Source organism: Pyrus communis, chromosome 6 (assembly GCF_963583255.1).
Source record: "Pyrus communis chromosome 6, drPyrComm1.1, whole genome shotgun sequence".
Classification (NCBI taxonomy): Eukaryota; Viridiplantae; Streptophyta; class Magnoliopsida; order Rosales; family Rosaceae; genus Pyrus; species Pyrus communis.
Window position 1 is genome coordinate 2269013 of NC_084808.1, and position 17164 is coordinate 2286176.

The 17164-nt window shown below is 37.4% G+C and overlaps 1 protein-coding gene across 2 annotated transcripts; it reads right to left on the bottom strand.

The window, feature by feature from the left end:
- Positions 1 to 5607: 5607 nt before the first annotated feature.
- LOC137736856 (probable E3 ubiquitin-protein ligase ARI7) lies at positions 5608 to 15931 on the bottom strand. 2 transcript variants are annotated; one of them, XM_068476156.1, is made up of 15 exons: positions 15641 to 15931; positions 14054 to 14178; positions 13687 to 13792; positions 13484 to 13574; positions 12951 to 13123; positions 12231 to 12335; positions 12053 to 12141; positions 10538 to 10645; positions 10250 to 10340; positions 10057 to 10146; positions 9555 to 9602; positions 7200 to 7271; positions 6945 to 7044; positions 6732 to 6858; positions 5608 to 6178 (listed from the first exon to the last, which is right to left on the bottom strand). In XM_068476156.1, exons 1-15 carry the CDS (start codon positions 15815 to 15817, stop codon positions 6028 to 6030), a joined length of 1653 nt encoding a protein of 550 aa, XP_068332257.1. In that variant the 5' UTR covers positions 15818 to 15931; the 3' UTR covers positions 5608 to 6027. The 2 variants fall into 2 exon arrangements, with proteins under 2 accessions (XP_068332257.1, XP_068332258.1); XM_068476157.1 differs by lacking the exon at positions 14054 to 14178 and having other exon boundaries at positions 15641 to 15767.
- Positions 15932 to 17164: the final 1233 nt, after the last annotated feature.

Genomic DNA, 17164 nt, shown 5'->3' on the forward strand with positions numbered 1-17164 from the left:
TGGACATTAACAATTCAATTTTATTTCTTTGCTTTGAACCGCTGACTCCCTATCATAGTTCCGAAGTACTCATACTTGAGTTTCTGAAGCAACCCAAATCCACTGCACTTAGTTGTATATTGTATTATGGTTTCTTGCATGTACCTCCTTTTATGAACCGGAAGTTCATAATTAAAGTCGAACATGTAGTTTCGAATTTAGTGCCTTTGAAACTTGAAGTTTTCTTAAAACAATATACCCATGAAAACTTGAACTTTTCATGTAAACCATGTCCTGAATGTTCTAATTTTGATACCTATGGATATCTTATTACCATAGCACCAATCACAATCATGTTCCCTCCATTCAGTGGATTGTCGAACCGTAATAAGTTCGATTTCACTGATTTGGACGTTTCTTGACCGAAACCACTTTATGTGGGTACAAGACTTGAATCTCCACTTGACTATCAAGAAGCTGAGAAACCATTGAAGCCAACAATGGCATGGAAGAGCTAAATAAGCCTTTGTCATGATCCTCATTGGAAGACTTATGCCTGAAGCATTACAAACAGAAATACCTCCTTAACAAGGATTCCATGGATCTTTGGCTCACTCTACGGACTATTCAGAGACCTTAAATTCTCCCCATTCCGGAAGAATTTCGTTGAGTTTTAAGGATATTTGAGATGACAATGATCATGCATGGAACCATTAAAGAAAATAAAGTGGAATATCTTTGAGTTTTAAGGATACTGGATAACACCAGAAAGTTTATATCGAAGGTTTTCGATAAGTATTACATTTCTTTTGGGTTTGTAATTGGACATCAAATTCCCATGTTCACCCCAAAACAGCCTCACAGAGTGATCATAAAGCATAATTTAATTGATGGTTTAGACCTTGGTGAACGCACCAAGCTTTCAATTTCTATCTAGAGCTATGCAATCTTGTACGTAGCTATGATGGTCCACCTCGAGGCTATTGCCACCCAACCTCTTCGACGTTATAATTGGTTACTGGGTATGAACCTAACATGTCGTACTTACGCATTTGGGTGTGCATTCCATGTGCCAAGTTGCGCCACCACAACCTACCAATATGAGTCCTTGAAGAAGGATGAGAATCTTTGTCAATCATGATTCTCCTTCACATTAGCTCTCTTAAAGCCCTTGCAAGCGATCTCTTTACCACTCATTTGTGGATTGTCACTTCAATGAGACAATCTTCCCGCCGTTAGGGGGAGATAAGAACGTCAACGTTCCTGTAGAACGACACGAATTTGCGTGGACATTGCCTACTATGACTCATCCCAATCCCTGTACTGCACATGTGTGATAAGCAAGTGCAATGTATTCTAGCTTTCAGAATGTTGCTCTAGACGCATTCCTCCAATCTAGCTAAAGTGATGAGATCATATACCAAATGCAAACATGCCTGCAAGGATAGACATACTTAACGGATGTCTAGTCAACATCCCCGAAGGGTGTGCTGCCCCTAAAGGATGGTTTGGCCGCCCTTGGCCAATCAATCTGTCTTGGCCTAAAGCACGACAGATCACTCCGTTAATAGGATTCACTTCCCTAGAAGGGGAAGGTCACGGTACAAAATGAATCCATACATGATCGCTATCTCAAATCATTTCATCTCATGAAATTAATCTGAATTACTCTTGAGACTTGAAGTTCTTGGTCCAATATACTAGTTTGGATGAGATAATGGAATTGGAATGAGATTACCATCGATGATGTTCACTTATATGGTAGCTATCAACATAAATGAAAGTGAGGATATCAAACCACACTCCGTTGATTAGTGACAATGTAGAACTAGTTGGACAACTGAAATTACAATCCAGGTTAAATTCCTTACCAAAGTGTGTTTGGACATGTCGTTCCTACACTACCCAAGGTAACCATGTAGTGTTACAAGTGAGAAAGGAAATGAGATGAATGAAATAGTGTGATATGGTGCACGCCTTACAGGGCAAGGTTTCTCTCAAACACCCTGTGATTAACAGCAGCATTATGAAATGTGGTTAGTGTTCTCCATGGGGATATTAATACGGAGATTTACATGTAAGTTCCCAAAGAATTACATGGACAGGTTCAATAGTTCCAACCACGAAACACCCTCTCAACTTGTTTGAGGCGTTCACTTACAGATTGAAACGAATCGGCGGATGTGGGATACCCGTCTAAGTGATTGTTTGATCGGTTATGTCCATGAAATGAATCCCACTAAGGCTCTGGAAGAGCTCGAAAAAATTGGCTCACATCTAAAGACGGAATTTGAGATGAAAGATCATAGGAAAAGTCGTTTATGCCTTGACCTGAAGTTCAAACGTTGTTCTAACGATACTTTGGTCTACCAGTCGAATTACACCCCGAAGGTGTTACCTTTGAGTATACCTATGGTCTTCCAAAGCTATATGCAAATGAAGCCCTTGAAGAGGTTATGGAATCTGAAGTTCCATATGTAAGTTCACCTTTGCACTTTGTTGTACTTAACTCATTGCATTAGATAAGACGTCTCCTTCGCTGTTGATCAATTAGTAAAGATGTAGCACTGCGCCTACACGCAGCCACTTAATTGGTATTAAAGATGACGCCTCACTCTCTTGGACATCAGATTGGTTAGGGGAGGGAAGTTAGTTTTTCCGCTAGCCTGAAAGGTACTACAGATTTAGGCTAATCCCAACGTATCTTGAGAGGATCTAACCCTCTCGGTCCTCAGAATGATGTTTGCCTTGTTTGTTATGTTGACACTGATTACTTATCAAACTCGCACAAGGCACGTCCCCAAAATGGTTATGCCTTTACCGTTTGGGATAACGCAATATCTTGGAGGTCCACTATATGACCTTAGTTGCGAAATCTTCGAATTGTTCCAAGACTCACCTCACTTCACGATGCCATGTGAGACATGTTGAGAGTTCTTGTTCTCGAAGTACCTATTGTTTTCATCTATCGTTGAGCCCCGATGATGATCCATGAAGACTATGCCGCACGTATCAACCCGACCAAGACATGATACATTAACGAAGTCAACAACAAGACATATTGCGTCTACATCTACATCAGCAAAGCATCAAGAGAGTCATGCAAGTCAATCCCAGACAACCTTGCCAACCTCTACACGACATCATTGTCGAAGTCAACCTTCCAGAAGCTTGTCCGAGGAATTGGTATGCCTAAGTAGTCATATGCAATGCTTGTAGTTCTCATTGGAAGTTCTATCAAACTCAGGAGGAGTATCCAAAAGTATACTCACTTGATTTTAATGTTTACTCTTTTTCCCTACAATTAGGAGCAATTTTCCCACTGGGTTTTTTCTACCTGACTAGGCTTTGACGAGACACTCATCCTAGACTGGTCATACCCTTATGAGCTCTTCTACTTGTATCCAAAAGACATATAGTTTTGACTTAATGCAACTTCTCACTTTTCTCTTAGTCTATGAGTTTTTTTTCCACCTTGGGCTTTACCACAATGAGGTTTTGTGAGTTTTACCTTTTATGCATTCTTCCCGTTGATATGAGACTCGCATTCGCTCATTATGCCAATGACTTCATCAACTGCATTTACTTCATCGCTGAAGACCTAATACGTCATTTGTTTGAGTATTTACACATTCGAGAGTGAATGTTGCAGTCTTGTTAGATTAGGAATGTGATCGTGTAAATCCTATCATATTTGGGATAAACTTGTGAGATTCTACCGTATCTCTTAGACTAGATATTATTCTATTAAGGCTAAATAGCCAAAATGGTCCATGAGATATGCATAATACATCACTTTGGTCCCTGAGATTGAAAATCAATAGAAATTGTCGTTGAGATTGTCCATCATTCATCATTTTGGTCCTTTCGTTAAAAACTCTTTGAGCAATTTTCAAAACTTCGTAACTCAATCGTTTCTTAACCAAATTCAACCTATAATATATGAAAATGAAGATAGGAAAGTTTAGAACAAAATTATACCTATTTCGAAGCCCAATGGTTTCCAGAGATGGCCGAAAAATAGGCTCAAAGTTGGCTGGTCCACGAAAAAACTGGAGAACTCGATTGAAACTGGGTAAACTTTAAATGTTCGTAACTTCTTCAATACTCAATGAAATCGAGTGATTCAAAAAAAAAAAAATCATACTTCTCGACGAGACGAAGAGAATGATACCTTTCTCAACGGCTAACTCACCGTTTTTCGGCCAAACTACGGTAAATTAGTCATCGAGAAAGGTACCATTTTCTTCGTCTCGTTGAGAAGTATGATTTTAGTATTTGAATCACTCAATTTCGTTGAGTTGAAGAAGTTATGAACGTTTAAAGTTTACCTAGTTTCCGGCAAGTTTTCTAGTTTTTTCGCGGACCAGTCAACTTTGAGCCTATTTTCCTGCCATCTCCAGCAACCATTGGGCTTCCAAATATGTATAACTTTGTTCTCCACTTTCCTATTTTCATTTTGATATATTATGAGTTGAATTTGGTTGAGAAACGATTGAGTTACGAAGCTTTGAAAATTGCCCAAAGAGTTTTTAATGGAATGACTAAAATGATGAATGGTGGACAATCTCAAGGACCAAAGTGATGTGTTATGCATATCTCAATGACCATTTTGGCTATTTGGCCTTCTATTAAAGTGGTAATCCTATTAGGGTAAGGAATTAACCTTCTTTACTACTACAAATAAAGGCACAATGGAAGGAAATATAACACATCTCACAATTATACATCTGTCTCTACTGTGCCTCACCCCCTCTTTATGTCCTTTATATAATTCAGTAAATTAGACCTACAACAATTATATATTTATAATTGTTTCTTCCTTACGGTTATTTAATTTATCCAAAAAGAATAATTCCGTTACATTGACCGTTGTTGACACCTTACCACTTGGATTGGGGCTCACGCTTGGGATTCAACCGAGAATAGGGAAGATGTCACATCCCAACCCAGGCTCCACCACATCCCAGGCCCCGACCATGCCCTCACGGTTTTGTTTATGGGAACTCACAAGAAAACTTCCCAGTGGGTCACCCATTATAGGATTGTTCTCGCGCGTTACTCGCTTAACTTCGGAGTTCCGATGAACTCCGAAGCCAATGAGCTTCCAAAAGACCTCTTGCTAGGTAGAGATGAGAATATACATATAAGGCTTACAAGATCCTTACCACTGGGCAATGTGGGATCTTACAATCCATCCCCTTAGGGCCTCGATGTCCTCGTCGGCACACTACACCCAGGGTTAGGCTCTGATACCAAACCTGTGATGGTCGACACCTGGAAGGTGACGAAGCCATAAAGTGTGATAGTGTATAAAATGTGAATAAATTAAAACCTAAAAGTGCTTAAGTACACGAGTGCACGATGAGCGGGTCGGGGTGTGTCAGAAGATGACAATATAATCAACAAAACAATTTTACAAGTACCTACATTCCAGACCACACTCGTTACGTGCAAACTGCAAAAACCAAGAACAAGCAATGACGCAAGCACCAAATAGAAGTTCTTTTTTGCCGTTACCCTTTACTTTTTACTATTACAACGAATGCAATTCGGAATAATTTCATTGCATACGGGTTATATGAGCGGCCGCAAGGGCCGTTCAAAAAATGAGTCCAAACACATACATTACCGAAACAGATGAAAATAATATAAATAGAGCATATTTGCATTCACAATAGACAAATGTAATATGCTTAAATTAGGTCATAGAAACCCTAGTTTATAAGCACGTCAATGCTATCTACAGAATAATCACTTTATGTTTCCCACCAACACACAAATACCAACAGGCCAACCTCCTTTTACCCTAAACGGCATCCGTATTTTTTCCGTTTCAAGATCATTATTGTTTTCATACCAAAGAATCCCCTCGTCCATAGTAACTTGTTCTCAATTTGCGTGAAGTTCTTTTCTCCAACAGACTGAGGAAAACAGGAAGCTAGAATACTCACCGACAGCGATGGCATGTGGGAGGCTTGGAATTGTCATACCATACTGACAACAGGGCCAAATTTACGTGCTAGACATTTACCTGGACCCACTACCTCAACCTGTTCCCTTTCCCTTTCCACCTTTTGCTTTGCTGCTTCCTCCATTTTTTGAGCTGGTTGACCCACTGCAAGCTTCTTGAGAGTCCACATCACATAGGCCATTCTCTAATGCCCTTACCAGGTTCTCGAAGTAATTTTTAGTCACCCTGCCAAAGTTGGGTAAGTGGATGAGAAGATTGAATTAGGCAAGGGAGTGAAATGAAATGGTAGTCCAAGATAAATGACCATGCAACACAATTACTGGCCTATTCTAATTAAAAACTATCCAACCATACATATCCCACAAATAAATTACGCAAGTTAGAAAATTGGTTCTTGCTCACTTTCCCTCTTCCTCTTCTCATCCTCCAAAAGGAGATTGTTTTCCTTCAAGTTCCTATAATAAAGACTCATTGACCCTTACCTTCTCCTTTGCTGCATTTTGCATCCAGACAATGTTGAACGGACAACATAATAGGTTGACCCAGAAAAAACAACGATACACTCAGAAATTCAGTGGTAAAGCAAAAACTCGGAAGGGATCAAGGAAACTTTTAAGTGCGGACTTATAAGTTTAGCAGTTTTCTCTGATGCGGTTAACCGTACCAGAGATTTCCTCCATTTACACATATAAATAACTCCCTTTTTTTTTATGAGATGCATTTCAACACAAAACATCCCACGGAAAATGAATTTCAGCTAATATATCACAGCATTTACCCGGTAAGTCCAGCTAGTTTTGTATGGAAATCAACAAATTCTTTCGAAGGGCCTTCTGCATTGAGGAATTGCAGTAGCTCCTTCTCCGCACACTGATGAAGCCTTTCCAAACCAGACTCTGCCTCGCCTGAAGACAAAAACAGATTTGCATATTTCAGAAAACTCAAAAAACAACTCCCAAATAGTTCCTGCAGACAAATACACAGTTTATACCTTGCAAGTACTCAAAAAACTGCCTCTTCGCTTGCTCATGGTCAGGCAGGTAGTACCCATAAGCATAAGTCCATTTTAGTACTCTTCTACACTCAACAATCTACAAACATGAATGCCGAAGGCAAAACAAAATTTGTCATAATTTCATCACCAAACAAATTTAATTTGATGTTATAGATACACTGAGCAATATATAATTCCTTTCATATCTTAAAGAAACTATTCATATCTCTAACAAGAAACCCAACAACTCACCTGCAGCCAGGCGTCAGTTATGAACTTTAGCTGAGACTCAGGTTCACGCTGTATGTCACTAAGTTTCTCCATCTGACAAAGAAGAAAAAGGTATCCATCAGTTATACATTGTAACTTCACAGAAATCCAAAATAGCTGACACAAATCCAATTGAAACGATCGTACTGAACATCTTCTAGCAACGGCATTTTCAGTTCAGTTAAAAACATAAATGTGAGTGTATAATATACATACACCTTTCTTTAACTGAAGAAACACAAAGCTTCATTGTTGTTTAAATAAGAGTAGTATGGACAAGTCCATAACACTGTTCTAAAAATCCCCACCTAAGCATTAGGCAGCTGACCACCACCCCAATTAGTCCCTTGGCGTTTGAACATAAGAAAGTGCGCCTAGACCCGCTTAGACGTCCGCCTATCCCACCTAGGCACCAGCCTATCCCACCTAAACCCACATAGGCACCTGCCTAGTTTGCACTCTCACTTGTAGAAAAAAATAGATAACTTTCATTTTGCATTTTATTTTTTCAATAAAACGTAAGCGACTTGTTGAATACTTGGACGAACAATCATTATATGCTTGTTCCCAATATTTTCTATGTTCTGCTACTTTATAATGTCACTTTATTTTACCATTTATGTATCCCAATACAATTAATGTGTGTTTTTTTTTTAAATGCACACTTATTTATATAGTATATAACAAATTTACTTAAATGTACCTAGGCCTCGCCTAGGGGCTAAGCGCAAGCCCCAACTTGCTGCCCAACTAGTGCCTAGCGTCTTTTAGAACCTTGGTCCATAATAATCCAACCAAAGCCGCATATTACATTCAATTCAAAATCTTCCCCAACCAAGATAAAATACATTGAATTTCTTAAATGCTTTAACAAGATATTAAAATGAAACTAACTACAAATTTAATACTATCTCTAAGGGCTATTTTGGTATTGCTGTGCTATAAAAAAAATAAAAAATAAAATAAAAAAACTACTTCTACTGTGTTGTAAAAATAATAAGTTGTGAAATAAAGAAATCATGTGTTTGGTAAATTAGAGTTGCAAAAGTGCTTTGAGTCCATAAAGCAGTATCAAAGTGTTTGGTAAACTTTTACATAGAAGTGTTGTGAATATGTATAATGACAAAAAAGAAGACACTATTCATCAATATTTTTTAATATTTTCCACTAATTATTTTCTACTCTCTTTTTATAGAAACAGACTCTCTCCTCTCCCTCATCTTCTCTGTCCAATTCTCATCTCACCTCTCCCCAAATTCGGTCCCTCTCTCTCCTTGTCCCAATCTAGTAGTCAGTCTTGGGCTGCTGCTCCTAGCAGCTGAGGTCGAAGAGAACGGTGACGAAGCAGCTGACGTCATGGTCAGAATTGGAGGCTAAGTCAGAGAACCAGTCACAATTGGAGGAGCTTTGAGGATTTTAAGGATCAGCAGCAGTGGCAGAGAACCAATGGGGAGAACTAGTGGGTGAGGGGATCGCAATCAGATAAGCTCTAGCGTCGGGAACCAATTCACACAAGTGGCTGAGGGCATCGAGGAGGAGAGTTTGGTGGGCCTGCAAGTCGTTCGGTTCATTTGGTGGTTGTGGGTTGTAGGGTAGGTGAGTGGTGGCGGAAAGCTTAGACATTGTTTTCGAATATGAGTTTGGTGCTTCTGCTTAAACGGGATGAAAGCTCAGGCATTCATCACAATGGAGACCAGAGATGGGAAGAAGGAGAAAGGGAGGGTAAGATTGGCATTTTGAAAATTCCTTCAATTGGCACTTATTGGAAGAAAAAAATAAACAGATTTTTCAAAGCTGCGATACCTACTGATTTATTAGAAAGACCTGTAAACCTATCAGAAACAAGATTTTTTATCAAGGATGAATTTTTAATTTACTCTGTTGAGTCAATTAGTTGACATAAGGGGCTATATGTGCAACCACAATTATGATTCTTCATCTACAATCCAGCTGAAAGATGAGAAACACAACTATGGTCAATTTTTCATGGACTCTGTCAAGTTTAATTTCTGAAAGGTGAAAACATATAAAACCTCATGTTTCTGTAGTTAACCCTACACGAACTTAATTTTCAGCCTTGCATTTAATAGAATAAGTACAACCTTCCTAGCATCTCTCATTAGCAACATGGTCAATTACAATTGATCAATAATATTTCAGATCTGCTAAGTTTAGATATGGTTCTGGTGATCATACAATGGAGTAGAAAGATGAGTTCTAAGTTTATATTGCTAAACACATTAGTTACCAGAAACTCCATTCAAGAACAAAAATCACTAAGATGAAATCAAATATGTTTTATGAGTATATATGTGTGCATGTTGCACATATACTTACATGCACAGTTCGCATCTGATGCAAATCCGCAAGAGCCTTTTGCCTCGACTGCCAAGGAAGAAAAAAAACATTGGTCAATGATTAAAAGTGAAGGGGCTTTTGTAAAGATCCAGCAAAGGTAGCAATAAGGCTTAGCCAATTAAATTTGTAAAATGAAGAATAATGCACAGAAAAATCTTGATTCTAATTTAAGGAAGCTCCACCCCTTCTTCCCATACAAACCCTTAAAAACTGAAGTCAGCACAGGTGTCCACCCGCCTACTACCGTTTGCCACAACAAATTCTGTGAGAATTGAAATAAAAACCCAGTGTGTAATCAAAGAAGTGTAATGAAAAGTAGGATCTTCTCTGATCATTGAGAAAAAGGGTTCATTGACAAAATACACAGCCGGGCTACTGACATAACTGAATTTGTTAAAAAATGGCTTGATAAAGATACTTGCAGGGATTCATGGCATAGCACAAGAAGCATTGAAATTTTGAAAAAGAGAATTGTGGATGCCTGCTGATTGCTTGCCCAACGTTCATAATAATGAGTGTATCTCTCCAAAGAATTCTTTGCCATCTCTCTTCTTCTCTCAGCTTCATCATACTACAATCAACAATACAAACTAAATAAACAGAAGAGAAAGAAGGATATTCTTCCAAAAGGGAAAATATCAGAATTACTTCAAAGAAAAGTATAAAATCTTTACAGCTCCCTCTTGCTTAGCTGCTTCATAGCGGTTACAAGCATAGAAACCACCCGTCCTCTCACCATGCTCCACCCATGAACCAAGGCACAGCCTGCATGATACATATAATTCATTTAGCATCACGTATAAAACTTAACAATATTTGAACATAATCAAAAGAAAAGTTCCCTCAAACAATATATCTAATCTCAAGTTTAATGATATATTTCTGTTCTTTATTATTCAGATATTTTTTCCAAACAACAATCAATTTCCATTGAAGTAAGAAATTAGAAGCAGAAAGCATACCAGCAAAATTCAAACTTGCAAGGTGGTGTGCATGTCATGTGCATGCACCCTTGGTTTTTTTCTATAGGTCGCTTGCACTTTGGACATGGCTTAGAATTGGCCAGTATCCTGAGCATTTTGAACAAAGGTTAGGACAGCCCAATAAAAATGAAATATGAAATACCAAGAATCCACCCAAATCACATAAACCTGTTAATAAAAGGTAACTTTCAATAGTGTATCAGAAATTAAACACTGACGCTGTTTTCCATTTGCACCACTCAATTCAACATAGTTAAGAATATACTATATACTATATAAATATGTATTTAATAGCAAAAACACACATAATTGTATTGGGATACATAAATGGTAAAATAAAGTGACATTATAAAGTACCAGTACATAGAAAATATTGGGAACAAGCATATAATGATTGTTCATCCAGGCATTCAACAAGTCGCTTACTTTTATTGAAAAAAATAAAATGCAAAATGAAAGTTATCTATTTTTTTGTATAAGTGAGAGTCGTGAACTAGGTTAGGACAGAACAATAAAAATGAAATATGAAATACCATAAATTCCACCCAAATCACATAAAACTGTTAATAAAAGGTAACTTTCAATAGTGTATCAGAAATTAAAACACTGATGATGTTTTCCATTTGCACCACTCAATTCAACATAGTTAAGAATATACTTCCAGAAGTTTGCAAATGTAAAATTGGGATCCAGGACCAGTGTCCACGCCACACCCAGGCCATGAAATTAAAGTCAAAAGAGCATATTTTAATCTATCCAGCCCTGTAATCCTCTGTAGCACCCAAACAGAACACTGCATTAATTTTATCCAACGTGATCCAAGGCAATCTAACCCTCCCTCCTAATCCAATCCAATCTGAATAACCAAACATGGTCTGAGGAAAAACTTTAAGAGGAATTCAGATGCTCGACACACTAACCCATGCAGACACATATAATTCATACATAAAACCTATTACCAAAAGAAAAAATTACTCTACAAAAGCAAAATAAAGTAACCATTACGCTAACTAACAAGCCCTACTTTCCAAAATAACCTGGTATGTGCATATCCAGTTAAATTCACAAGCACTACATTTTCTTTATGAGCCTGAAACTTTTCTGAATGCAACAAAAATTTCCACCATAGTAAATTTATCACATTCCCAAAAGTTTCAGGAGCATGGTTAACTTAATTTACCCACAAATTTATCACATTAAATTCCCTTGCAGACCAAAAGCAGTGGAAGTCATCAAAACAGCACACAAAAATTAATGAAAAATAACAGTTAGAGAGACAAAGGAGAAGAAAAACATTATCCTCTAGTTATGGTAAGCACAGAATGAAGGAGGTAATCAATTCAATGGCCAACCAAAACTTTCTTACCATGGAAACAGTCAGAAAGCCAGTGCATGTATCAAAAGAGAGATCTATGAAGTGTAAAACCACAACATACATCCATGAAAGTGTAAAACCACAACATACAATTTTGGATGCTAAAAGAAAATACAAACCAGTTCATGTTTTCAGACTCAGCACTGTTCTTTAAAATCCATTTCTCCACAGTGCTACAGTCGACAGGACGATGAGCTTCCTCTGTACACTGCATACCCAAAACAAACTATGACTCACCCCACGTAGATAAGTTTTCGCTAAGATATCAACTACTAAAAATTACAAAAGGAAACTTACATTCCAGCAAAATCCATGGGAGCACAGGCAAGAAACATCATAATTTTCATTATCACCAACAAAATTAACAGCATATTCACAACCCGGAGCAGGACACCACTTTGTCTACCAGCAAAGAAAAATAATTATAAGTAATGGTGAAAAAAAGGAAAAACATGAAGGAAGAAAAAAAATATTCATATAATCCACTATACCAAACGAGTAATAGACAGGAACACACCATTGTACCATCAATAAGAAAAGAAACCACTAATAAAAAAGAAACATGATATTCATATAGTCACACTCACGTGCCCACACAGGCACAAGGAGTAATTGAAAAGAAAAGAAAACACTATTCACTTTTCAATATAGTAATTAAAACTGTCCACCTCGATACCTATTGAGTACTGAATCATATACATAGATAACACCATTTTTTTAAGATGACTCCTTTATCATAATAACATAGTTTTCCAAGCCAAAAGGAAGAAAGTAACAAAGCAATGAGATGGGACATTTGATAAAGTTGATCCATTAACATGTTCCCTTTGATATTGTTATTGAAAAGCCAATCTTACAAGAACATTTATAGATGTTTTATATTATTAATAATCAAACTTATTTCATATCTTGAGTTAGCCAAAAACATTTCAGATTTATTGTACAACTTTGGGTTTACACCTCTATAAATAGACAAAATAAGTGCTCCATACAATCAAAATCAAATTCCACATATACCTTCTTGTTGTCTTCAATATAAGACCTAAGAAGGTACCGAGAGTACTTCTGGTTATCTTCATCACTGACCAACACACTAATCATGTCTTGACCAATAGATGCACCACAAGACGGATCAGGACATCTCAGTGTCAAACAGCCAGGACCATCGCTAATGGATGTTGCAATGTATCCTATCACCAAAGCAACAAATCATCATAACCATAAAACATGACATTGGAAAGAATGGTATAGCAACTGATCGCAGCAAGGCAGATTTAAAATGGGATTAAAATACTAAGAATATTCAGAGACCAAATATTGGAAAAAATGGAGCATGTAGTTGTAAAACATAGTTTTAAACAATTAGATACAGCTGTAGACGTTAAAAAGACATGCAATTCCTACATTACATTCTCCATAATCAAAACAGAACAAATGATGCATCAGTAAGGATGACCACAAGCAGCAGATTTGATGCTACCTAAGTCAGAACTTGGTAAAAGATAAATAAATAAATAAGTAAATAAAGAAAAATAGAATATGAAACAAACCTTTCCAGCATGTACAACAGTAAGAATGACCACAAGCAGCAGACTTGATGCTACCACGGGGACAAGCTTCAAAACAGATCCCACAGGTAAGCTGTCCAATGGAATAATAGGTATTAGGATGGTATACCAACACATGAAGATAAAAACAAACCAGTTACTGGCAAAACAGCAAACTCTAATTTCCTAACGTGTATAAAGCTTACTTCCCTGGAATGGGGGAACTGAACAACTGGCTTCTTTAACAAGCCAACAGTTTTTCGGACTTTATCTTCATCGGCAAACCATGCCTCGTGCACTTTACTTACACTCCTGCCATACCAAACCTTTTTCAGATAAATAACTTATAAAAAAGGGAGAAGGTGGGTATTCAGGAACTCTTATTTTCTGCTCAACAAAAAGAGTAATTATGTGCCATGGCCCACGTGGTCACTAGTAAAATTTCACAGGTTACTATATTCACTCACAACAGAGCATACAGTTCCAACGAACCATTCAAATAAAAGAGCACAATTCTGCATGAATATGAAATTGAGGATGCTAAAAGAGATGAACAAGTGGAAAATTTAATACCAATTATAGTAACGAAGTAGAATGCTTGAAGAAACTCTTGATATGGAAAGCACAGCAGATACACTTGTAATATCATCTTCCTGGCAATGCTTTATATCTAACTCCTTCAAGACGATATAATTATTCTGGATAAAAAAAAAAGGACAAATTATGAAACTAATGGGAATGCTATAAGCTCCTCAAACTGACTGGCAAAATCCCTTCTATGGAAACAAGATTTAATATTCAAATTAACATTCCAATCCATATCCATAAGTACACACACACAGATGCATACACGTCTGAAAAAAGATGGCTCCTTGGAGACAATAAAGTAAGAATTTAGTTCATCAAGACTGCCTCTTGCGGTAGAGACAAAAGTCTTCAGCAAGATATCAAGACTGCTTAAAATCTGTAAATATGCAGTAACTATAAATGGGAGGCCTCCAGGTGGTTAACTTCACAGGTGTTGCTGGCACATGATACAAGATTTTTATTCTTGCTGAGAATGAGCAAATGTTCTTTAATTAGTTATTAGTAATGACACTCTTGTTATGTGCATTATCCCCAACAGATTAAACTGAAATAGCAGGCAACTAGTGGAAATAGATTGGATAAATGGAAGACGGCTTTTTTTTATCATGAGGTGGGAAGCTTATTTGCGGTAAAAGAACTTATAAGCTTATAAAGCCTTCTTTGTAGGAGGGTGAAAAAGACAGGAAAAGAAGCATTTGGTGACGCAGGAATTATTATGAAGACCTAGGGAAAGAGGAGCAATAGGTGGGTAAAGTCTGACAAGGGAGGAAAGCAGCATAGTTGCGAAGCTGATGTGCAGAATTCCATTCAAGAGAGAACCCATTTGCCATCATTTCATAAGAAGTAGATACATACTTAGTCCTAACAGGAAATTGAGTAGGATCCCATGTGGCGTTAGGTAGACTGTTGAGAATGAATCTCGCATTGATGAGAGAAGGGACCTTTACATGTGCTTATAAGTATTGCCAATTGGTTTTATGGTGGAACCTCAACTTCTTCAATTGTCGAAGCACAAGAAAAACATTACACAGGTAATTCCCTTATCTTCATGTTTCGGTGACTGTAGATGTCTTCTACTCTCAAGGTGTCAATTGCCTATTTGTTCCTCACGCCCTCTTATCGACCAAAGTCGTATCTGTAATATTTTTTTAGCTTTCCTCCGCTACTCTACAAATCAACCGAATGCCAACAGACTAGTATCCTTACTCGAACTCAGAACAGTCATCACCATGGAAGACATTCACTTCAGCTTAAATGGAAAAATGTTCCCCGGACAACGAGAGTAAACACGAAACCCTTATATTCCATCAAAATCAATAGCAACTAGAAAGAGCCCAATGTTAGGATTATTTAGTCCGACTCTGCTGGACTAAATAAGACGCGAGTGAGGAACAGGATTACCATTAATTGGAGCTTTTGTCAAGTAAAGTTGTAAAATTCCAGTGATCAAAGCTAATCCAGAGCTTTCTCAGCTCCCAACCAGAGCAAGAATCAGAGCGTGCGTCGCCAATTTCAAGAAATTCACAAATATTTACAGAAGAAAGAGAAAGAAAAGGGAAGAGTAGGACAAACCTCAGCTCGACTGGCCTCGATCCTCTCGATTCCCTCATTATCGTCGCCGAAATCAACATCAGCGTCGTCTTCGTCAGTGCCGTAGTAGTCCAAGGCATCCTCGTCGCTGTAGAAGCCGTCGTCGTCGTCCATGGACTCGACGTCGTTGGCATCGTGCATATCGTCCTCCGAGTCCATCGCCGTCCGACCATGAAAACCCTAACGGGCGGAGGAGCGTATTGGTTGGTGACAGAAAGAGAGGGGAAAAGTCGGTGTCAAAACCGGAAGAGAAATTGAAGAGTTGTAGACAAATATGTCGGCTATTTTAAAGTATTTAACTAGAGTAATATCCAACTAATCTATATCCATATTTTTTTCACTTGTAAATGAGAAATTTTAAGTTCAATTCTTTCCAAATGCAAACTTGAATCACATTATTGATAGTTCATTGTGAAGCCCACATCCTTCCCTTAATATAGATAATATCACTTGTTCAAAAAAAAAAATTATTAGAATGCCAGAAGTCAAGTTTGGTGAAAATAATTAGACTACAAAGACCCTCATACAAAAAAAAATTAACTTGCATGATTTATTGTTAAGAATATTGATAAAGGATAGAAATGTCCAAATAAAAACAAGAGCAAACAGCACAGTAAATAAAAAATAAACTAAAAAGAAAAAAATGGAAACACGAATGTGAAGGAACCGACGTTGCAGACTTAGCTGTTCTAGTTCAGTTAATTACTGCAACCCATACAACTGCAGCATAGCACTCATGTCGTTGGAGAGAAGGTACAACCAAGATGGATAATGATCTTATTCATTGACGATGGCTGGAGACGAGTGCAGAGTGCAGGATGTCGTCAGTTTCGAGGAGTTTCAAGGCCCGTGCAAAAGGCTAGTATATGTATAAATAGATGGAGGAATGTGGTGATTTTTGTGAATTGAAGAAGGGAAAGTGGAATTATTGTGAGCGCGTGATATGAAGCTAGTGTGACGTCGTCTGGCAAAGTGTACGGAGAGTAAATAGTAAATACGATAATTATTATATGACCGTAATTCATGTGAGTATACGTAGCAAATTTAATTTGAACCAATATAATATTTGTTTATTCCAATTTATTATTTACATTAATATTATTTAAACTACATACTAATGAAACTCTCGTTGTCAACAAAAAGAGAATAAAAAGACATTTTTGTCTTCTATCACGACAAAAAAATAAAAGACAATAACATAATTTCACAAAACAAAACTCTACTTTTTTTTGTTTAAACCTCACCTACATATGATTTTATCATCTCTATTTTTTTTTTAAATAAAAAACCAAACATTTGTCCCTCTACCCCCACTCCCCCCCCCCCCTCAATTTGATGTCTCAAGGCTTCACCAAAAATAATTAGATTATAAAGCTCCGCAAACAAAAAAATTTAACTCATGTGATTTACTATTAGGAATATTGATAAAGGACAGAAATCTCTAATATTAGAATGCCAGAAGTCAAGTTTGGTGTCTCAAGGCTTCACCAAAAATAATTAGATTAT